Source organism: Saccopteryx leptura, chromosome 2 (assembly GCF_036850995.1).
Source record: "Saccopteryx leptura isolate mSacLep1 chromosome 2, mSacLep1_pri_phased_curated, whole genome shotgun sequence".
In the NCBI taxonomy this organism is placed as follows: Eukaryota; Metazoa; Chordata; class Mammalia; order Chiroptera; family Emballonuridae; genus Saccopteryx; species Saccopteryx leptura.
This window is the reverse complement of record NC_089504.1, coordinates 251,890,647-251,914,111: the sequence shown is the minus strand read 5'-3', so window position 1 is coordinate 251,914,111 and position 23,465 is coordinate 251,890,647. Positions and strand designations below refer to the sequence as shown.

Genomic DNA, 23,465 nt, shown 5'->3' with positions numbered 1-23,465 from the left:
CCCGCCGAGCGTGCCGCCCCGTCCGTCTGCGGGCCGGGCGCCCGCTGAGGTGCGGGCGGCGCCGCTCCCTCCCACGAGGCTGGCCCAGGCGCCGGGCGCTACGCGGTCCGTCTTTTGTGTCCGCGCAGTCGGGCCTTGGGCCTCCGTGCTGAGCGTGCGCGCCGCCGCGTCCTGTCCGGGCCCCGCGCGCCCCCGCGCCCGGGCGGTGCTTCCGGAACCCGGCGGAGACCGGGGTGACCGCGGCGGCCCGCGCAGACGGCCCTGGCTGACAACCTGGCGATACGGGCGCCCTGCCCCGCACGCGCCCGGCACCGCTCGCACCTGGCACCGCCTGCGCGCGCCCGGGACGGGCAGGTGGGTGGGCCTGGCCGCCGGCGCCGCTTCCCCTTACGGACCGCGACCTTCGTGCACCGCTGCTTCCTCCCCGCGGTTTCGGTTTCAGTTCCCTTTTTTAAAAATATTTTTTGGTGAACACTTTCCTTGGACCCGGGCTTTCCAACGCTCCTACGCTGAAGATTTTCCTTGGATGGAAAAGGTTTGGGGGGCCCTCTGGATAGAGAATTTCCCGAAAAGTTACGCTTTCGCGTCGGGATGATCTTACTGCTTTGCACTATGTAGCTGTGTCTCCCCCCCCCCCCCCCCCAGGCATCTGTGTGCTCAGCGCTTTTTCTTGCTCCTTTGGCTGGGTGTCAAGGAAGTCTTCGGAAAGTCATTGTCCCTTCTCCTTCAGAATCCTGCGCCTGGAGTTTTTTCCCTTCTTGCTGAGGCTCAGTTGATTTGCAGTTGTCATGGCAACATTTTAGTAACTGCTGTTGTAGGCTTAGTGAGTAAGGTACAGGAGGTTGAAGATGATAAATTTGGGCTAGAAGATGATATACCTGCGCTTTTTTGGTCTTTAACTAAAAGACCTAAGTGTGCACACCAGAAAACAAGAGTCCTGTTACTACAATGGGGCCCAAAGGCCAAGTCTGGTGTTTATGGTTTGGGAGGGCTTTCTGGTGGCAATGGGCTTCAGGTTTCCCCTTCCTAGATTTGAGAACAGAAATTTGTTGGTGTTCACTGTGTTGGCTGAGAAGCTGGAAGAGGAGGCCATCAGGGTCCACGGAGCTGCCATTTGAAGGCGGTGTTCTAAACATGGCCCTTCCTGATTCCCGGGTCGTGGCAGATCACAATAGCTGTGAGAATCATTAGTCTTCCAGTACGATTATCCCCTCTACCAGGAGTGAAGTGATAGTGGAGAGCAAGGGATACTTTGTGGAGTTGCTTTTTCAGTCACTGCGCTCATTCCTCAGCATCAGAATGGAGGAAATCGATGGACGCCTGCAGACAATTGGGTTATGCTCCTGGCTGGTCTTCATGGAGCCTAAGTTCTAACATAGGAGGGCTTTCTGTTTCCTAGAGTCACTGTAGAGTACCTGACTTCTACCAGGACTTAGCACGCAGGCCTGTGAGTCAGGAGATACGAAGACTTCCAGAGGGGGACCAGCTCCTCGGATGTGCCCCCTCACAGAGAGATGAAGGGGTGAGTGAGAAGAAGGTCTGAGGTTGGAGGGGATGCCTGGGAGCATGCACCGCTCTGGGGTTGCAGACTTTGCTGCACATCCCGCTTCTGAATCACTTATTGGCACATGAATTTGGCTTTCTGTCTATAAAATGCAAGCAGTGCTGCTTGCCTTCTCATGCTGTTCTTAATATTAAGTGGTGTTTCTGTCCCATACTAGCTCAGTGTCTGTGCACATTGGAAACACTCAGTAAATTCTAATCTAACCTAGTGTCTGTTGGGAATGCTACTGTGTTTGGGCCCATATGTTACTGGGCCAGGTAGCTTCTCATGCACTTCTTCCCTTATTCTCCCCTTTGTCCCTTTGCAAACAGGCAGCAGAAAACAGCTGAAACGGAAGAGGGGACAGTGCAGATCCAGGAAGGTGAGAGGTAGAAAAGAAGTGAGCCCATGGCCTCTCCATCCCTTGAGGGCCATCTGTGCACCTTCTCCTCAGAGTGACAGGCGAGTGAAAAGGGGTGTGGGGAGAAAGGCGGTGACACGCAGGTTCTCCCTTGCTCCTTGAACTCAGGTGCAGTGGCAACTGGGGAGGACCCCACCAGCGTGGCTATCGCCAGCATCCAGTCAGCTGCCACCTTCCCTGACCCCAACGTCAAGTACGTCTTCCGAACTGAAAATGGGGGCCAGGTAAGGGAGGGGGCCAGGTGGCTGCAGGTGTTACCTGGGGTTGGGATGGAGGGAGGTAATTAAACCTGTCCTGTGGGGACCTGGCTTGGAGGATGAGATGAAGGTATGGACTAGTTGGGGAGTGGGGGTTGGATTATGAGGTTTGGAGTAAAGGTGGGGATGGGTTGGGCTGTGCTGAAAACACTGTATGGGGACAGATAGGGGCGTGGCTGGATCTGTGTCTCTAAAGGACTCTTGTTTTGGGTCTCTATCCAGGAGAAACTTTGTCAGGGGTGCTAGAGCCCTACCACTTACTCTCTTGTTCTCTCTTCTGCCCTTTCCTCATTTCTTCTAGGTGATGTATAGGGTGATCCAGGTGTCTGAGGGACAGCTGGATGGCCAGACTGAGGGGACTGGTGCCATCAGTGGCTACCCTGCCACTCAATCCATGACTCAGGTACAGGGGTATAGGTGGGGGAGGGGACTAGAGCTCTGCAGAGTGAGATAAGGCAGGGAATCACTGGGAGGGGGTGAGGCACCTCGATACCTTGTCTCCAGGCTCTAGGCTCTCCCTTTCTGGATGTTTCTCCCTCCCTTCCTCCCTCCCTCCCTTCCTGTCTCCCTTCTTCCCTCATTCTCTCCCTCTCTCTCTCTCCCTCTATCCTTCCCTCAAGGGGTAGAAGCCTGCAGTTTACTGGGAAGTATCTGTTTTCACTGGATTCTGTCCTCTTGGTCCCCTTCCAGGCGGTGATCCAGGGTGCGTTCACCAGTGATGATGCAGTTGACACAGAGGGGACAGCTGCTGAGACGCATTATACTTACTTCCCCAGCACTGCGGTGGGAGATGGGGCAGCAGGGACCACGTCAGGGAGTACAGCAGCTGTTGTTACCACCCAGGGCTCAGAAGCACTGCTGGGACAGGCCACCCCTCCAGGCACCGGTGAGATGCTGTGTGAGGATGCTGGCTGCAGAGTAGGGTAGGCTGTGGGACATGCTGGGGGGCAGTGGGCCTTTACTCATGACCTGCAATGTCACTGAGACCTAGGCAGGCATTGAGTGTGGGACTGCCCCTCCAGCAGGAGGAGGTTTGCCCTTTCAGAGGAAGGTCCCTAGTCCTGTGTCCTGACAGAACCTACCCTACATTCTCACAGGTCAGTTCTTCGTGATGATGTCCCCACAAGATGTGCTGCAGGGAGGAAGCCAGCGCTCCATTGCCCCCCGGACCCACCCTTACTCCCCGTGAGTAACCTGTTTCTTCTCAGGTACCATGAGTGCCAGATTTTGTGTGATTCCTTACCCCAAACACCAATCTTATTTTTTGACCTTCATCACTGCTCTGCCCTGGGCTGCACTCAGGAAGTCCGAAGCCCCCCGGACGACTCGGGATGAGAAACGCAGGGCTCAGCATAATGAAGGTGGGTGCCACGGTGTGAAGTTGGGAGCTGTCTGGTGGGGTTGGGGACAGCAGTGGTGTTTGAGGGGAAGAGGTCAGGCAACTTTCCCTGTGCCTGTGGCGAGCTCTCGCTCAGTCACCTTGTCCTCGCTGTCCTCACAGTGGAGCGGCGTCGCCGGGACAAGATTAACAACTGGATCGTGCAGCTGTCCAAGATCATCCCTGACTGCTCCATGGAGAGCACCAAGTCCGGCCAGGTCAGGGAAAGACCCTGGTGGTGGGCAGGGGACTGAGCTCTGTGTCCAGTGGGTGCACACAGCAGTCATGTCTTCTCTCCGAGGCTTCTTAGGGACAAATGAGGCCCAGAGTATGAACTGCTTTTGGAAAGCAAGTCAGGTATCTTATAGTATAGTCCTTGTCGGCTTGTTCTGCAGAGTAAAGGCGGAATTCTGTCCAAAGCCTGCGATTATATCCAGGAGCTTCGGCAGAGTAACCACCGGTTGTCTGAAGAGCTGCAGGGGCTCGACCAGCTACAGCTGGACAATGATGTGCTTCGCCAGCAGGTCAGCTCCCTGCCCCAGGGGAGCCCTCTTCGAACCCCATAGCTGCTGAGCCCCTGTGGGACTCTGTACTTCATTTTCCATAGACAGGTTTCATTTTTTCCCCCTTGACCAGCAGATGTTGGAGTGCGTTCAGGGACTTCCTGTTCCCCTTACTGTTGCCTTCTCATGTCAGGTGGAAGACCTCAAAAACAAGAACCTGCTGCTCCGAGCTCAGCTGCGGCACCACGGGGTGGAGGTGGTCATCAAGAATGACAGCAACTGACTTTGGGTGTCCTTGTCCTGGAACGGAAGAAAGCCCAGGAGCAGCAGGCTCACCCTGTGCCCCGTTCCTTCACTGCCTGAGACTGGGAGGCGTTCAGAGGATGTCTGGACAGCAGCCTGCAGTGGTGTGAAACACAGGATGTGACTGACAGCCTGGCCCAGCCCCATGTGCAGCCCTGGGCCCTTTGCACGGTGCACACACTGTGTCCATGCTGGATACTGGACACACTGAAGTGGGGCTTGCTGGGTGCCTGCTTACAGTGCCAGCAGAGGGTCTATTGACAGGTGATGGCCCTGGCTACCCTCGGACTTAGTGCTTCCACGGTTCTCCCTTTCCCTGGAGCTCAGGTGTGCTCCTGAGGATGCCAGGGAAAAGACTTCAACCAGAAGTGGGTAAAGGAGCAGTGGCCACTGCCCCAGGAAGATAAAGATGGGTCGCAGCTGAGGCCTACACAGAAGTCTAGGGAGAACCACAGGCAGGGGTCCAAGTGGGGCTTTCCCCCTTGTGGGTATGTTCTCCCCCTTTTTCTTTTTTTTAAAGATAAAATGTTCAGAGCCACAGTTGCCTCTTGTCTGTCCTCCTTTTGTGGGCCCTAGGGCAGAAGGGAGCGGGGACATTGCATTTTTATTTTTAAAAATTGAGAGAGCGTAAGGGAGGAGCATCCGTTCACTGTTCCACGCACTCACACATTCATTGGTTGCTTCTATGTCTTGCCTTGACTGGAGATGAACTGCATCCTTGGCTCACCCTCGGAGGCTCTAACCAACTGAGCTACCGGCCAGGGCGGACTGGGCCTAGATTGGGGTGGGATGCTGCTCCTGTGCTCCTGACTCCCTGTCAGTATAAGGGCCAGACCAGCGGGTATTAGCAAAACACAAGAATTTCTAGGGCAGGCACGGGTTAGCCTCACCTCAAACAGGTGCTGCGGGAGGCGGTGCCTCGTTTCCGGTTCCGGTGTCTGCTCCTGGAGGCAGAATAGATGCTGCGGGCTACGCGCGGAGCTGGCCTGGCTGCAAGCTCGCAGTCGCAGCACGCACCATGGCTGCAGGTACATGCAGGGGCCCTGGGCCAAGTCTTGCCCTTCTGGTGGCCTCTGGAGTACGAGGAACCACGGGGAGGAGCCTAGTTCGAGAAGGTGGGGGAAGGGGCAGAGAGGGCGTGGCTATAGTCCACACGCAGCCGGATGGTGGGGATCAGGGCTTGCTGTGGGTAAGGAGATCCGTGCGCCAGGTGCAGGCCAGCCCCTCCAGGTTTACGCGTTCCCTCCTCAGTGCCCACCATCGCGCTCCCTGAACTCTGCTAACTCCTGGCTGCAGGCCGGCCCCACTCATCAATGTGAGATCTCGGGTGGAGGCGGCCGCAGGGACCATCCCCGGGGCGCTCAACATCCCGGGTACGGGGTTGGGAAGGGGCGGTGGTGGACCCAGGGGGTCTCAGTTGAGGGGTTTCACGTAGGTGGCGCAGGGAGGCCCTGAAACGGGGTCCTGAATTCTCGCACCACCACCCCCTACCCCCCGTTTTTTCGAGAGGGGCTGTTCAGCGGCAGGGCCTATCTGTGGAGCCTGTCCTTCCAGTCCGGGTGACAGATGGAGGGAAGGGGCTGCCTCCCCACCTTGCCAGACTTGTGTCCCCCCACCCCCCACCCCTGGCCCCGCAAGTGCATCCCAGTGGCCTTCCTACTGTCCTCATTCCTGGAAAAGCGGCTGGGTTGTATCTTGTCCTTGAGATTGGGTCTGGCTGGCCACCAGGTGTTGTTTGGGGCCCTGGTTTGTTTTTGTTTGTTTGTTTTTATTTTTGTATTTTTTCTGAAGCTGGAAACGGGGAGGCAGTCAGACAGACTCCCGCATACGCCCGACCGGGATCCACCCGGCATGCCCACCAGGGGCCGATGCTCTGCCCATCTGGGGCGTTGCTCTGTCGCAACCAGAGCCATTCTAGTGCCTAAGGCAGAGGCCACAGAGCCATCCTTAGCGCCCGGGCAAACTTTGCTCCAGTTGAACCTTGGCTGCAGAAGGGGAAGAGAGAGACAGAGAGGAAGGAGACGGGGAGGGGTGGAGAAGCAGATGGGTACCTCTCCTGTGTGCCCTGGCTGGGATCGAACCTGGAACTCCTGTATGCCAGGCTGACGCTCAACCACTGAGCCAACCGGCCAGGGCTCCTGGGTATTTTTTCGACATGGGACCCAGTCCTTCCAGGCCCAGCTTCTGAACCTGAGATTGCCAAACTGCCTTGGCCCTCCGTTCAGTCCTGCTCCTCCACCCGCTGTCAGAGTTGGAAAGTGCTCTGCAGATGGGCCCTGCTGCCTTCCAGGCTTTATACTCTGCCCAGAAGCCAAAGCTGGAAGATGAAAATCTCATTTTCTTCTGTCAGATTGGCAAGCAGGGCTTGCAGGCCACGCAGCTGGCCCTGGGCCTTGGATACAGAGGGTACGAGGAGATGAGGTGCTGGCTGGGGTATAACTGGGGCTGCCTCCCTGCCGGTCCTGCCAGCCCTGTTGTGCTCACCTGTTTGTCTTCACAGGGATCGCAACTACACAGGGGCCTATAGAGAATGGAAACACAAAGAAGCTAGGTGGAAGTGGCCAGCTGTAAGCCCTCCCCCCCTTCAGTAAGAGTGAGGAAGACACTGATTTGTTGGATTGCACAGGCCATATAGTGCTGTGCACGCAAAAGCATCAAATAAAGAGCAGTTAAAGTGCCTGACAGGGCAGTGGCGCAGTGGATAGAGCATCGGACTGGGATGCGGAGGACCCAGGTTCGAGACCTTGAGCAAGCTTGAGCGAGGGCTCATCTGGTTTGAGCAAAAGCTCACCAGCTTGAGCCCAAGGTCGCTGGCTCGAGCAAGGGGTTACTTGGTCTGCTCAAGGCCCGCGGTCAAGGCACTTATGAGAAGGCAATCAATGAGCAATTAGGTGTTGCAATGCGCAACGAAAAACTAATAATTGATACTCCTCATCTCTCCGTCTGTCTGTCCCCGTCTATCCCTCTCTCTGTCTCTGTAAAAAAAAAAAAAAAAAAAAAAGAGCAATTAAAAGCACTGGATATGTTAATGTGTCAGCTGAATTGAAAACAGTTCTCATCTTAATTTAGACCTAATTCAGCTCTGGGTTCTTCTCCTTCCAGCATTCATGTACCCTCCCCATGCTCCCCCACCCCCAACACAGGATTCTAGCAATTTCCTTAGAATGGAATTCTCTTTCTTGGACAACTGTTTTCAGTCCAGAATGCACATCAGAATCCTCTCACCTGGGGGAAAAAAAGAGCTTGGGCCCAAATCCCAGATTTGGAATCTCAGGGATGGGGCCTGGGACCCCCAAGTGAGCCCCTCAAGAGATTTCTAATATGCAGTCAGGGGCCAGACCCACTGCTGTAGACCAGCAGTCAGTGGACTGGCCCCACTGGGCCTTGCTGCCATGACCATTCATTCAATCAAACGTCTATGGCTGCTATGTGCAAAAGCAGCAGAATAGTTGTAGCAAACTCTATGTTCTTCAGCACCTAACATTTTACTATCGAGTTCTTTCTAGAAAGTTTGCCTACCCTTGCTCTAACCTCAGGTTTCTAGTACCAGCTGTTGGGTAGAGAGATGGATGCCATCCCCACAGATGTGTCCAACAGAGATTACAGGTGTGAGGGCTTCTCCTGTACCACCAAAAACAGGTCCCAGTTTTTATTACACTGTTCCCTGATCCCACACTGGATTTAACAACATTTTAATTGCTTGAAAAAAAAAAAAAAAAAAACCCTGACCAGGCGGTGGCACAGTGGATAGAGTGTAGGACTGGGATGCGGAGGACCCAGGTTCGAGACCCCGAGGTCACCAGCTTGAGCGCGGGCTCATCGGGTTTGAGCAAGGCTCACCAGCTTGAGCCCAGGGTTGCTGGCTCAAGCAAGGGGTTACTTGGTCTGCTGAAGGCCCAAGGTCAAGGCACATATGAGAAATCAATCAATGACCAACTAAGGAGCCACAACGAAGAATTGATGTTTCTCATCTCTCTCCCTTCCTATCTGTCTCTCTCTCTGTTTCTGCCACAAAAAAATTAAAAAATAAAGTCTCTTAAAAAAAAAAGCACATTTACTGAGGCAAAATTCAACACTACACAGTAGGTATATAACTTTCCTCTAGCATAGTTTGATACAAGAGTTTTGCTTCTTAAGTTTGATTTTTTAAAAGTGTTATTTTTTTAGCGTGAGAGAAATAGGGACAGACAGATAGTAAGGGAGAGAAATGAGAAGCATCAGGTTCATAGTTGCCACACCTTAGGTGTTCATTGATTGCTTTCTCATATGTGCCTTGACTGGGGGGCTCCAGTTGAGCCAGTGACCTCTTTCTCAAGCCAGTGACCATGGGGTCATGACTACCATCCCACCCTCAAGCTGGTGAACCTGTGCTTAAGCTGGCAACCTCAAGGTTTTGAACCTGGGTCCTCAGCATCCCAGGCTGACACTATCCACTGCGCCACCACTTGATCAGGCTAAAAGTGTTATTTATTTATGGAAGAGAAAGTTGTTTGAGAGATGGACCCAATTTTCTAATATTTCAAGTCTGAAGAAATTCCTTCAGACATTTCCCCCATTCCTTGCCTTTCTTTCTCTCATCTCCTTTTCCTTGTTTCCTCCATTCCTTCCTCCCTCCTGCCTTCTGGACTGTAGCCAACCCTCCTACACCTTTGATTTCACAGCCAACACCCGTAAAGTCTTCCATTGGTCCAAGTGCTCCACCTCCTCTGTTGCAGAGCTGTCCCACTCTGGGTAATCACAGTACATTATTGCCTGAGCTCAGCTGGATACTGTTAGGTCAGGCGATAAAGTCAAACTAGGTGAAAGATTCTAGACCAGGGTCTGGCAAATAGTAGGTGTCCATTACTCTTTCCCCAAATACCCAAAACCTTTGGTTCTCAGAGTGGTTGGGAAATTCTTCCTGTGGTATAATTTCCCTCTTTGTTTGAGTCTTTACTGTTCTAGTTTTCTTTTTCTTTTCTCCTAAAGCAGGGGTCGGGAAACTTTTTGGCTGAGAGAGCCATGAATGCCACATATTTTAAAATGTAATTCTGTGAGAGCCATACAATATGTTTAACATTAAATACAAGTAAATGTGTGTATTTTATGTAAGACCAACACTTTTAAAGTACAATAAGTCGCCCTGGCCAATTGGCTCAGTGGTAGAGTGTTGGCCTGGCGTGCAGGAGTCCCGGGTTCGATTCCTGGCCAGGGCACACAGGAGAAGCACCCATCTGCTTCTCCAGCCCTCCCCCTCTCCTTCCTCTTTGTCTCTCTCTTCCCCTCCCACAGCCAAGGCTCCATTGGAGCAAAGTTGGTCCAGGCGCTGAGGATGGCTCTATGGCCTCTGCCTCAGGCGCTGGAATGGCTCTGGTTGCAACAGAGCAACGCCCCAGATGGGCATAGCATCGCCCCCTGGTGGGCATTCCAGGTGGATCCCGGTCGGGCGCATGCGGGAGTTTGTCTGACTGCCTCCTCGTTTCCAACTTCAGAAAAAAAAAAAAAGTACAATAAGTCTCTGAATTCTTTTTAATAATGTTGTTATGCTGTTGCTAACCAATGATGAATAAAGTACTTCTTACCATTAATGCGACTCCTGGTGCTGCATGGTTTTGCTGTTGGCTTTGTAGTCTGGTTGATACGTGGTGAGGTTAAGCTTCATGCAGGCGTTGAGACTTCCATCCGTTAAACATGATCATAGGTTGGTCTTAATGTTCTTTAGATGTGAGGAAGATTGCTCACATGCATATGTAGAGCCAAACATTGTCAGTACAGCAATACTCACACGCTGCAGTATGTCGTATGTGACGGGAAGCGCATTCCAAGTTTTGACAAATCAGCTGGTCCACCGGTTGAAGTCTTTTCATTTCTCCCCACTTGTGTTTGCTCACCAACTCTGCTTGCTGTCGTGCAAGTCTTTCTAAATCATTCAGTGACTTGAACTTATTCACCCACATGTTTGAGGCCTTCAGGTCAGCAGGTTGTAGCTCAAAGTCTCTGATGGAGACACCAGGGATTTAACTCAGATCAGCGCTGTTTATTGCACACTTGTGTGGATGGGTGATGAACTTAAAAAGATGAGTGTGGCCTGACCTGTGGTGGCGCAGTGGATAAAGCGTCGACCTGGAAATGCTGAGGTTGCCGGTTTGAAACCCTGGGCTTGCCTGGTCAAGGCACATATGGGAGTTGATGCTTCCAGCTCCTCCCCCCCTTCTCTCTCTCTGTCTCTCCTCTCTCTCTCTGTCTCTCCCTCTCCTCTCTCAAAAAAAAAAAAAAAAAAAAGATGAGTGTGCTCACAAAATTCTCCAAAGCGCATTTTGAATGACTGCAGATTAGATGTGAAGCCCGCTAGCTGCTGGAGATCAAGATGTTGAGCAGAGTCACTTGCTGTGCATGCATCTTTAAACTCTCCCAGTTTTTCAAAATGTAGTAAATGACCTGTTTCAATGTCGGCAATGCAGAGTTCCAGCTTGTTTTCAAAGGCAAACACTGCTTGTTGAAGGGATAAGACTGTATTTCCAAAGCCTTGCATTTTCACATTGGGCTGGTTCAGATGTTCAGGCATGTCCACGAGATAGTAGAATTTCAGGAGCCACTCAGTGTTAGCTAACTCAGGATGCTCGACATTTTTCATTTCAAGAAGAGTCTGGATTTCGCTCAGACAAGCCGTGAAATGGCTGAGCACCTTCCCTCTTGACAACCAACGCACATTGCTGTGCAGAAGCAGACCAGGATAATTATTCCCAACTTCATCCAGCAGTGTTTTAAACTGGCGATCATTAAAGGCTCGGGCAACAATAAAGTTGACCACCCGAATGACCAGCTACATCACCTCACCCAGCTGCTCGCCACAAATCTGAGCACAAAGCACCTCCTGTTGTAGGATGCAGTGAAAACTTAGGATGGGTCTTTTTATTTTTATTTTATTTATTCATTTTTAGAGAGGACAGAGAGAGGGAAAGAGAGAGACAGAGAGGGAGAGAGAGGAGAGAGAGAGAGAGAAGGGGGAGGAGCTGGAAGCATCAACTCCCATATGTGCCTTGACCAGGCAAGCCCGGGGTTTTGAACCGGCGACCTCAGCATTTCCAGGTCGACGCTTTATCCACTGCGCCAGCACAGGTCAGGCAGGATGGGTCTCTTTTCATGTTCACAAAGAAGCACTACGAATCCTCTGTTTTTCCCTACCATGCACGGAGCACCATTAGTACACACACTGAAATAAGTTTATCCATCGGTAGACTTTTTTCTTTAGCGAACTCAGTGAAAGACTTGAATAAATCCTCCCCTCTTGTTGTCTCTTTCATAGGCAGAACAGCAAGACTTTCCTCACGTATTTGTCACCGACAGTATACCTTGCAATCACGCTGAACTGGGATAAATGGCTTATGTCTGTTGACTCATCCAAAGTGAGAGAAAAGAATGGTGCTGCAGTTATGTCCTTCACTTGTGTTGCGTCAATTTGACTTGCCATCATGATGGTACAATCGTGAACAATTCCTGCAGACAGAGGCATGTCTTTTATTTGTTTGATTATCTTGTCTTTATCCGAAAAGTCGTCAAAAAGTTCATTGGGCCTGACCAGGCGGTGGCGCAGTGGATAGAGCGTCGGACTGGGATGCAGAGGACCCAAGTTCGAGACCCCGAGGTCGCCAGCTTGAGCGCGGGTTCATCTGGTTTGAGCAAAAGCCTACCAGCTTGAACCCAAGGTCGCTGGGTCCAACAAAGGGTTACTCAGCCTGCTGAAGGCCCGCAGTCAAGGCACATATGAGCCTGACCAGTGGTGGTGCAGTGGCATAAAGCGTAGACCTGGAACACTGAGGTTGCCAGTTCGAAACCTTGGGCTTGCCTGGTCAAGGCACATATAGGAGTTGATGCTTCCTACTCCTCCCCTTTCTCTCTCTCTCTCTCTCTCTCCCCCCCCCTCTAAAAAAATCAATAAAAAAAAAATAAACAAGGCACATATGAGAAAGCAATCAATGAATAACTAAGGTGTTGCAACGCGCAATAAAAAACTAATGATTGATGTTTCTCATCTCTCTCCGTTTCTGTCTGTTTATCCCTGTCTATCTCTCTCTCTGACTCACTCTCTGTCTCTGTAAAAAATAATAATAAATAAAATAAAATAAAAAAAGTTCATTGGCAACATCAAGCATGAATGTTTTGGCATACTCCCCATCTGTGAATGGCTTTCCGTTTCTCACAATTGCTAAAGCACCAGCAAAGCTAGCCGAGCCTGACCAGGCGGTGGCGCAGTGGATAGAGTGTTGGACTGGGATGCCAAGGACCCAGGTTCGAGACCCCGAGGTCGCCAGCTTGAGCGCAGGCTCATCTGGCTTGAGCAAAAAGCTCACTGGCTTGGACCCAAGGTCGCTGGCTCCAGCAAGGGGTTACTCCATCTGCTGAAGGCCCGTGGTCAAGGCACATATGAGAAAGCAATCAATGAACAACTAAAGTGCCACAACGAAAAACTGATGATTGATGCTTCTCATCTCTCTCTGTTCCTGTCTGTCTGTCCCTGTCTATCCCTCTTTCTGACTCTCTCTCTCTCTGTCCCTGTAAAGAAAAAAAAAAAAAAAAAGCTAGCTGAATTCCAGTCATCTTGTTGGGTCCAGACACGGAGTTGCTGCTGACTAGCTTGCACTCTGCACAGTAGCTCTTGAAATGCTTTCTTCCTGCTGTCCTCCGCTGGATATCTCGATGCAAATGTAGTATGGCATGTGTCGAAGTGCTGCTTTATATTAGACCGTTTCATCGATGCAATTTTATCATTGCATATTAGACACACTGCAGAACCTGCTCTCTCCACAAAGGCGAATTTCCTCTGTCCGTTCCTGCTGAAAAGTATGATACTCCTCATCTTTTTTTTTTTTTTTTAATTTTTTATTCATTTTAGAAAGGAGAGAGAGGGAGAGAGAGAGAGAAGGGGGGAGGAGCAGGAAACATCAACTCCCATATGTGCCTTGACCAGGTAAGCCCAGGGTTTCAAACCGGCGACCTCAGCATTTCCAGGTCCACGCTTTATCCACTGCGCCACCACAAGTCAGGTCGTCTTTTTTTCTTTTAGCCATCTTCTTCGTCAAAAGGGTTTCTGCAATTAGCTAGCTGACTACTTGATTAAAGGGAGGGAAGTGCCCTGGCCCGTTGGCTCAGTGGTAGAGCGTGGGCCTGGCATGCAGAAGTCCCGGGTTCGATTCCCGGCCAGGGCACAAAGGAGAAGCGCCCATCTGCTTCTCCACCCCTCCCCCTCTCCTTCCTCTCTGTCTCTCTCTTCCCCTCCCGCATCTGAGGCTCCACTGGAGCAAAGATGGCCCAGGCGCTGGGGATGGCTCCTCGGCCTCTGCCCCAGGCGCTAGAGTGGCTCCGGTCGCAACAGAGCGACACCCCGGAGGGGCAGAGCGACGTCCCGGAGGAGCAGAGCATCGCCCCCTGGTGGGCAGAGCGTCGCCCCCTGGTGGGCGTGCTGGGTGGATCCCGGTTGGGCGCATGCGGGAGTCTGACCGTCTCTCTCCGTTTCCGGCTTCAGAAAAATACAGAAAATAAATAAATAAAATAAAAGGAGGGAAGTTTACTTCCTGACCTCACAATGACCCGTGTATGTTAAGCATTATCCAATAAAAATTTGGTTTTGTCCTGGAGGACAGCTGTGATTGGCTCCAGCCACCCGCAACCATGAACATGAGTGGTAGGAAATGAATGGATTGTAATACATGAGAATGTTTTATATTTTTAACATTATTTGGCCCTGGCTGGTTGGCTCAGTGATAGAGCATTGGCCTGGCATGCAGGAGTCCCGGGTTCGATTCCCGGCCAGGGCACACAGGAGAGGCGCCCATCTGCTTCTCCACCCCTCCCCCTCTCCTTCCTCTCTGTCTCTCTCTTCCCCTCCTGCAGCCAAGGCTCCATTGGAGCAAAGTTGGCCTGGGCGCTGAGGATGGCTCTGTGGCCTCTGCCTCAGGCGCTAGAATGGCTCTGGTTGCAACAGAGCAACGCCCCAGATGGGCAGAGCATTGACTCCTGGTGGGCATGCCGGGTGGATCCTGGTCGGGCACATGCGGGAGTCTGTCTGACTGCCTCCCCATTTCTAGCTTCAGAAAAATACAAAAAAAAAATTATTTTTTATTAAAGATTTGTCTGCGAGTCAGATGCAGCCATTAAAAGAGCCACATCTGGGCCCTGGCCGGTTGGCTCAGCGGTAGAGCGTCGGCCTAGCGTGTGGAGGACCCGGGTTCGATTCCCGGCCAGGGCACACAGGAGAAGCGCCCATTTGCTTCTCCACCCCTCCGCCGCACTTTCCTCTCTGTCTCTCTCTTCCCCTCCCGCAGCCAAGGCTCCATGGGAGCAAAGATGGCCCGGGCCCGGGCGCTGGGGATGGCTCTGTGGCCTCTGCCCCAGGCGCTAGAGTGGCTCTGGTCGCAATATGGCGACGCCCAGGATGGGCAGAGCATCGCCCCCTGGTGGGCAGAGCGTCGCCCCATGGTGGGCGTGCCGGGTGGATCCCGGTGGGGCGCATGCGGGATCTGTCTGACTGTCTCTCCCCGTTTCCAGCTTCAGAAAAATGAAAAAAAAAAAAAAAAAAAAAAAGAGCCACATCTGGCTTGTGAGCCATAGGTTCCTGACCCCTGTCCTAAAGTATTATAATTTGATTAGACTGTTTATTTATTTATTTTTTTAAAATTATTTTTATTTATTCATTTTAGAGGAAAGAGAGAGAGAGAGAGAGAGAAGGGGGGAGGAGCAGGAAGCATCAACTCCCATATGTGCCTTGACCGGGCAAGACTAAGGTTTTGAACTGCCGACCTCAGCATTCCAGGTCGGTGCTTGATCCACTGTGCCACCACAGGTCAGGCCTAGACTGTTTATTTTTAAAACATTTATTTATTGATTTGAAAGAGAGAAAGAAACATTGATTTGTTGATCCACATATTTATGCACTCATTGGTTGATTCTTGTATGTGCCCTGACCAGGGATCAAACCTGCAACCTTGGCATGTCAGGATGATGCTCTAACCAACTGAGCTACCTGGCCAAGGCCTAGCATATTTTTAATTGAGACATAATTTATCTATAATAAAGGTAAGTATAGTAAGTGTTCGGTTCACTGAATTTTGGCAATTGTTTGCTATGATCCCTTGTAACAACTCTCCTATATAGAATATAGAAATCCCCACAATTTCTCTTGGCCCCCCTTCCAGTCAATTACATTCCTAATCCCTTTTGAGGCAGTCATTTTCCATCATCTATCACTATAAACTAGTTTTTTTTAGTTCTTTTCCTGGGTAGCCAACCTATATTCTACTTCAGGGGTTCCCAAACTTTTTACACAGGGAGCCAGTTCACTGTCATTCAGACCGTTGGAGGGCCAGACTATAAAAAAAACTATGAACAAATCCCTATGCACACTGCACATATCTTATTTTAAAGTAAAAAAACAAGGCCCTGGCCCGTTGGTTCAGCAGTAGAGCGTCAGCCTGGCGTGCAGGAGTCCCGGGTTTGATTCCTGGCCAGGGCACACAGGAGAGGCGCCCATCTGCTTCTCCACCCCTCCCCCTCTCCTTCCTCTCTGTCTCTCTCTTCCCCTCCCTCAGCCAAGGCTCCATTGGAGTAAAGATGGCCCGGGCACTGAGGATGGCTTTGTGGCCTCTGCCTCAGGTGCTAGAATGGCTCTGGATGCAACAGAGCGAAACCCCAGAGGGGCAGAGCATTGCCCCCTGGTGGGCATGCCGGGTGGATCCTGGTCGGGCGCATGCGGGAGTCTGTCTGACTGCCTCCCAGTTTCCAGCTTTGAAAAAATGGAAAAAAAATAAAATAAAAATAAAAAAATAAAGTAAAAAAACAAAACGGAAACAAATACAATATTTAAAATAAAGAACAAGTAAATTTAAATCAACAAACTGACCAGTATTTCAATGGGAACTATGCTCCTCTCACTGACCACCAATGAAAGAGGTGCCCCTTCTAGAAGTGCGGCGGGGGCCAGATAAATGGCCTCAGGGGGCTGCATGCAGCCTGTGGGCCATAGTTTGGGGACCCCTGTTCTACTTTCTTCAGTTTAGCTGACAGGGGTTCTAGAGGATCCTGGAAGTTCACTGAGCCAGCCCAGCACGTGGCTATGTTCTCTGGCTTGATCACTGTTAAGAGAACATTCCTCTTTTTCCTCATTAAGTGACTGATTCATGATCTTTTTTTTTTTTTTTTTTTGTGGCAGAGACAGAGAGAGTCAGAGAGAGGGTCAGATAGGGTCAGACAGACAGGAAGGGAGAGAGAGGAGAAGCATCAGTTCTTCATTGCAGTTCTTTAGTTGTTCATTGATTGATTTCTCATATGTGCCTTGACCCGGGGGGCTACAGCAGACCCAGTAACCCCTTGCTCAAGCCAGCGACCTTGGGCTCAATCTGGTGAGCCTTGCTCAAACCAGATGAGCCCACACGTTCAAGCTGGTGACCTCGGGGTCTCGAACCTGGGTCTTCCACATCCCATTTCAATGCTCTATCCACTGTGCCACCGCCTGGTCAGGCTGATTCATGATCTTGATAGGTTGTTCCAACTCATTACCTTGTCCTTTAAAGTTCTCTCTCCTTTTCCTCATAGCTATTTGTAAGGCCAGTAGCTGTGGCCACCATCACAGCCGCCTGGCCCATGCAGGTTCGCATTTGATTTGGACAGACGGTAATGAAACAACAGAGCCAAGAACTGGTGGACCGTTAGCTTTAATCCTAGTTTGCACCAGGCGGGCGAGAAAATACACACAGTGAGAAAACATTTCCCTTTCTGTTCAGGGCTCCCAAAGCCACTGACTCTCCAAGTATTCCTAGAATCAGGTTTCTCACCAGCCTTATTCACCTTTGTTCCCCATCTCCTTCTCTTTGCACAAACTCTGCACAAACTGGCTCTCCTTCAGCACTCCGCTATCTTGGTGCAATGCCAACTGCAGGAACTGAGAGAGAGAGAGAGAGAGAGAGAGAGCGCCCCCAGACTGCCCCATTTTACAGATAGAAATCAAAGCCTTTAAGCCAATATACAAATAAGGAAGTCTCTGATACAGAGCCACTTATCTGAGGCATAAATAGATTCCTCATAAGAGTGCACCACCCCACATCATGCAACAGTCAAGGGCAGGCATGGCCAACAGTTTTTGCCCCCGGGCCAGATTAGAAAGAAAAATTTTTTCACAGGCTGCACAAAATATTAAAATTAAAAAATGTTAAAAACAAAAACAATTCGTTTGCCTGACCAGGCGGTGGCGCAGTGGATAGAGCGTCGGACTGGGATGCAGAAGACTCAGATTTGAGAACCCAAGGTCGCCAGCTTGAGCGTGGGCTCATTTGGGTTTTTTTGTTTGTTTTTTGTTTTGTTTTGTTTTTGGTATTTTTTCTGAAGTTGGAGGGAGGCAAACAGACTCCCACATGCACCCTACCGGGATCCACCCGGCATGCCCACCAGGGGGCGATGCTCTGCCCATCTGGGGTGTTGCTCTGTTGTAACCAGAGCCATTCTAGCGCCTGAGGCAGAGGCCACAGAGCCATCCTCAGCGCCCAGGCCAACTTTGCTCCAATGGAGCCTTGGCTGTGGGAGGGGAAGAGAGAGACAGAGAGGAAGGAGAGGGGGAGGGGTGGAGAAGCAGATGGGCGCCTCTCCTGTGTGCCCTGGCCAGGAATCGAACCCAGGACTCCTGCACGCCAGGCCGATGCTCTACCACTGAGCCAACTGGCCAGGACGGCTCATCTGGTTTGAGCAAAATCCCATCAGCTTGAACTCAAGGTCGCTGGCTCCAGCAATGGGTTACTCGGTCTGCTGAAGGCCCACGGCCAAGGCACATATGAGAAAGCAATCAATGAACTAAAGTGTTGCAACATGCAATGAAAAACTAATGATTGATGCTTCTCATCTCTCTCTGTTCCTGTCTGTCTGTACCTGTCTATCCCTCTCTCTGACTCACTCTCTGTCTCTGTAAAAAATAAATAAATTAAAAAACAAAACAAAAACGATTCGTTTAACTAAACAAAATTTTATTATGTAATTTGTTTATGAATAAATGTGAGTGAAAATTTTAATATACAATATTATTTTAATAAAAATATAATTACATACTGTATTGTTGGGCAGATAAAATATATTATGCTCACTTTGTTAAAGATGGTGCTGCCCACATGGAAGCCTGTCGCCCAGGTGATATTAATGTGTGTTGGGGGTGGGCTGTGGGCAGGCAGAATCCTTGTAGCCTGGTGCTTGGTTTTAGGACAGCCTTTCCCACCCTTTTTGTTGTGGGGTGGTGCAATCCCATCATGCCTCAGATAAGTGACTTTGTATTAGAGACTTCCCTATTTTGTATATTGGATTAAAGGTTTTGATTTCTGCACTATAAAGTGGGGTAGACCTGAAGCTTGCTCTCTTGGTTCCTGAGATTATCATTAGAGCAGAGAGTAGAGAAAGGCCACATGGAGGAGAGGAGAGAGGCAGCTAAGATGGCAGAGTGCTAATGGAGAAGCCAGTTAGTGCAGAGTTTATGCAGAGAGAAGGAGATGGGGAACAAAGGAGAATGAGGCTGGTGAGGTAGACACCTTTGATTCTAGGAAACTCTGGTAAGCCAGTAGCTTTGTGAGCACTAAATGAGTGGGTTTTGGAACCCAGTGTGTGTTTTTACTTGCCCGCCGGGTGCAAGCTAGGATTAATCAGATAACGATGGCCCACCAGTTCGTGGCTCTGTTGTCTCATTACCGTCTGTCCGAATCTAATGCGAACCTGCATGTGAATGGCCATGATGGCGGCTCCTGGCCTTACACATATAAATATCCAAACTGTATTGCAATCAACCGAAACAATATTTAATTAATAGAATGAGCTTGAAGAGGTTATATTGCAAATAAAACAATTATTTTGTTTTATTAATTTGAAACAACCTGGATACGTTTTCAGTTATCAACTGCAGCTATTGTCTATGCTACAATGCCACTTGATTCAGCACACTTGACCACAAAAATAAATTATTTGACCTTGGGCACGCACTGGCAAACTCCACCTAAGAGAATGTGGTTTCACATCGCCGCTAAACGTCAAACAGTTCATATCAAGTACAGACGAGTACAAAAGTTGTAAATCTTTTTTTTTTTTTTTTTTTTTTTTTTAATTTTTCTGAAGCTGGAAACAGGGAGAGACAGTCAGACTCCCGCATGCGCCCGACCGGGATCCACCCGGCACGCCCACCAGGGGCGACGCTCTGCCCACCAGGGGGCGATGCTCTGCCCATCCTGGGCGTCGCCATATTGCGACCAGAGCCACTCCAGCGCCTGGGGCAGAGGCCAAGGAGCCATCCCCAGCGCCCGGGCCATCTTTGCTCCAATGGAGCCTTGGCTGCGGGAGGGGAAGAGAGAGACAGAGAGGAAAGCACGGCGGAGGGGTGGAGAAGCAAATGGGTGCTTCTCCTGTGTGCCCTGGCCGGGAATCGAACCCGGGTCCTCCACACGCTAGGCGTAAATCTTTATAATGGAATTTTTTTTAAAAATAAAGAAGTATCGCGAATCAATTCAACCAATTATTGGAAGTTAACCCTAGATTAGTCACACGTGGAATTCTTTTCCACATATCACTATCTTCTTAAATATCTCGATTTCCAATCATCAAAGACGCTTCTGCTTCTGAGTAGCTGAGATTTTTTTTTTTTCTTTTCTTTTTTTTTTTTTTCTTTTTCTGAAGCTGGAAACGGGGAGAGACAGTCAGACAGACTCCCGCATGCTCCCGACCGGGATCCACCCGGCACGCCCACCAGGGGCGAAGCTCTGCCCACCAGGGGGCGATGCTCTGCCCCTGGGAGGGGGGTCGCTTTGCCGCGACCAGAGCCACTCTAGCGCCTGGGGCAGAGGCCAAGGAGCCATCCCCAGCACCCGGGCCATCTTTGCTCCAATGGAGCCTTGGCTGCGGGAGGGGAAGAGAGAGACAGAGAGGAAGGAGGGGGTGGGGGGGTGGAGAAGCAAATGGGCGCTTCTCCTATGTGCCCTGGCTGGGAATCGAACCCGGGTCCCCCGCACGCCAGGCCGACGCTCAACCGCTGAGCCAACCGGCCAGGGCCTGAGTAGCTGAGATTTTAAAGTAGCGGAGAACATTAAAACTTTAATTGTGGGCCACAGAAACTCATTAGGGGGGACAGATCTGGCCCGCGGGCTGTATGTTGGCCATGCCTGGTCAAGGGTATGGGGAAAAGCTTAGTTTTGAAAAGATCTTGGTATTAAAAGGGCGGGAAAGGCTTAGTCTGAAAACTAAGCCTTAGGGTATAAGGACCTTGCCAGCTTATAGCCTGTCTCCCACACCCAATGCAAACTGTAAGTGAGCAAACATATACATCATATTTGCAAACTTATTTAACTAACACTATTTCATTTTTTTTTTAATTAAAAAAAATTTTTTTTTTTTTACAGGGACAGAGAGAGAGAGTCAGAGAGAGGGATAGATAGGGACAGACAGACAGGAATGGAGAGAGATGAGAAGCATCAATCATCAGTTTTTCGTTGCGACACCTTAGTTGTTCATTGATTGCTTTCTCATATGTGCTCTGACCGCGGGCCTTCAGCAGACAGAGTAACCTCTTGCTTGAGCCAGCGACTTTGGGTCCAACCTGGTGAGCTTTGCTCAAACCAGATGAGCCCACGTTCAAGCTGGTGACCGCGGGGTCTCGAACCTGGGTCCTTCTGCATCCCAGTCCGACGCTCTCTCCACTGCGCCAACAACTGGTCAGGCAACTAACACTATTTCAGCAGGTAAGGCTGCCAAGCCATAGTTTTCCGACTTTTTCCTTCCTTTCCACACCATACTAGATGCATCCCTCTCACCGCTGTCTACCCCAGGTGTGCATTGATGGTGTAGCTATGTCATCACAGCAGCTACCTGAAAAACTTATTTTTCTCTCCCAGGTGGTTGTGAGCTCCTCCTAAGCAAGGACTGGTTTCATTTCCTGACTTCCAGTGCCTCGAGCGTGTCAGTGGCCTCCAACTTTCAGAATCTTTTAATGTTAGCCTTTCTGAAATGTCCCTGCCTGAGCAATGTTATAATAACATTTTTATCTTATCAGAGTTGATAATTCACAATAGCTCCTTGTTGCCTAGTGACTCAAGCACATGCCTGAGCTGGCCCATTGAGCAGTCTGCAGTCTGGACCTGGCTTCACCCTGCCTTTTCAAACCTATCTCTCAGCGCGTGCTCCCAGCAAGCTGGTCTTTCCGGTGGCTGAAGTAGACCCCACTCCTTTCTGATCCTGACCTTCACTCACTTTCCTTGCCTGGGAAGCTTCCAGTCTCTTAGGAACCATTCTGAATTTCATGAGAATTAGAAGAATGTATTTGCTGCCCTTATCCAGAGGGCTTTTTAACTGAAGGAGAAGGGAGAAAAATAATCAGATAAAAGTATACAAGCGAATTCCATGAAGGACACAAGGAACAGGAGGACAGCGGATAAGGTACACACCTCCATGGCAGCACTCAGACCGTATTTACACCTGCATGGCTGTAAAGCCAGCAGGCAGGGCCGGGGCCACTATCACAGCAGCCCGGCCCATGCAGGTTCGCATTGGATTCGGACAGTCGGTAAAGAAACAGCGGAGCCAAAAACTGATGGGCCATAGCCTTTAATCCTACCTTGCACCCGGCGGGCAAGTAAAAATACACACTGGGCTCCAAAACCCAGTCACACTCAGTGCTCACAAAGCCACTGACTTATCCGAGTTTCCTAGAATCAAAGGTTTCTAGCTCACCAGCCTTCTTCTCCTCAGTTCCCCATCTTCTTCCTTATCCCAGATACAAACTCTACACAAACTGGCATCTCACTCAGCACTCCGCCATCTTGGCTGCTTCTCCTGGCCTCCTCCACGTGGCCTCCTTCCGCTGCTGGCTCTACTCTCTCCTCTCTCTCATGCTAATCTCAGGAACCAAGAGCCCGAGTCCCGTTCTGCCTCCCTTTTATAGTGTAGAAATCTAAACCCTTAATCCAATATACATAATAGGGAAGTCTCTAATACAAAGTCACTTCTCTGAGGCATGATAGGATTGTACCACCTCACACCAAAAAGGGTGGGACAGGCTTAATCCCAAAACCAAGCCTCAGGCTACAACAATTCTCAACACACATTAATATCACCTGGGCAATGGCCTCACGTGGGCAGCGCCTATTTTTAACAAAGTGAGCATAATACATTTTATCTGCCCAACAATGGCTCTTCCCCTTCAGACTGAGTTTTGTTTCATTTTTATTTGAGCAACAGTTAACCCGGAACCCAGCATAAGGAGAAACTCAGTAAATAATTAGGGGAGAAAATACAAAGGAAGAAAGTTGGGAGTAATACCCAGTAATGGTACCATGTTATGTAAAGAGTGAAGGCTGTGACTTAGAGTTCAGAGTTTCAGTTATGACTGAGGGCTACTGAGTAGTCACCGCAAGTTACTTTTTTTTTTTAGCTATTAAACTCTCACTTTTCTTATCTGTAAAATGGGAGTTAAAAACTTATCTCTTTGGCCTGACCTGTGGTGGCACAGTGGATAAAGCGTCAACCTGGAATTCTGAGGTCGCCGGTTCAAAACCCTGGTTTCCCTGGTCAAGGCACATATGGGAGTTGATGCTTCCTGCTCCTCCCCCCTTTCTCTCTCTCTCTCCTCTCTAAAATGAATAAATAAAATCTAAAAAAGCAAAAACAAAAACTTATCTCTTTGGATAGCTGTGAAAGTTTACTCAGATAACATGTGTAAAGTACCTACCATAGGTCTGACCTGTGGTGGCGCAGTGGATAAAGTGTCAGCCTGAAATGCTGAGGTCACTGGTTCAAAACCCTGGACTTTCCTGGTCAAGGTATATATGGGAATCAACTACTACAAGTTGATGCTTCCCATTTCTCCCCCCTTTCTCTCTCTCTCTTTCTCTAAAATTCAGTAAAAGATAAAAATAAAATCAAAATAACTTTAAAAAAAGTATCTTTCATATACAATGTGTATTTAGAGAAATACAAGAAGGTAAATAAAATAGCAGAGATATTTTGAAACTTGATGGGAGGAAGCTTGTGATGGGCCATGAATAGCATGTCATATTAAAAAGAAAATATAGATTTT

General features: G+C 50.1%; 2 protein-coding genes across 4 annotated transcripts; both read left to right on the top strand.

Annotated features, from left to right (window-relative positions):
• The first annotated feature begins 185 nt into the window (after positions 1-185).
• USF1 (upstream transcription factor 1) lies at positions 186-4,945 on the top strand. 3 transcript variants are annotated; one of them, XM_066371290.1, is made up of 11 exons: positions 186-354; positions 1,400-1,522; positions 1,876-1,925; positions 2,073-2,188; positions 2,523-2,624; positions 2,912-3,107; positions 3,319-3,406; positions 3,524-3,582; positions 3,723-3,817; positions 3,995-4,123; positions 4,296-4,945. In XM_066371290.1, exons 2-11 carry the CDS (start codon positions 1,515-1,517, stop codon positions 4,383-4,385), a joined length of 933 nt encoding a protein of 310 aa, XP_066227387.1. In that variant the 5' UTR covers positions 186-354; positions 1,400-1,514; the 3' UTR covers positions 4,386-4,945. The 3 variants fall into 3 exon arrangements, with proteins under 3 accessions (XP_066227387.1, XP_066227389.1, XP_066227390.1); XM_066371292.1 differs by lacking the exon at positions 186-354 and adding an exon at positions 376-535; XM_066371293.1 differs by lacking the exons at positions 186-354; positions 1,400-1,522 and having other exon boundaries at positions 2,073-2,157.
• Positions 4,551-6,996, top strand: TSTD1 (thiosulfate sulfurtransferase like domain containing 1). The gene is given in 6 exon segments (XM_066363812.1): positions 4,551-4,576; positions 5,360-5,433; positions 5,657-5,707; positions 5,710-5,778; positions 6,631-6,811; positions 6,906-6,996. Coding segments are annotated over 6 exon segments (492 nt in total).
• The last annotated feature ends 16,469 nt before the right edge of the window (positions 6,997-23,465 follow it).

Bases quoted from the DNA above. Each gene is read 5' to 3' on its own strand.
- USF1 (XM_066371290.1), top strand. The intron at 2,189-2,522 runs GTAAGGGAGGGG...CATTTCTTCTAG, and splicing joins GAACTGAAAATGGGGGCCAG to GTGATGTATAGGGTGATCCA. The intron at 4,124-4,295 runs GTCAGCTCCCTG...TTCTCATGTCAG, and splicing joins ATGATGTGCTTCGCCAGCAG to GTGGAAGACCTCAAAAACAA.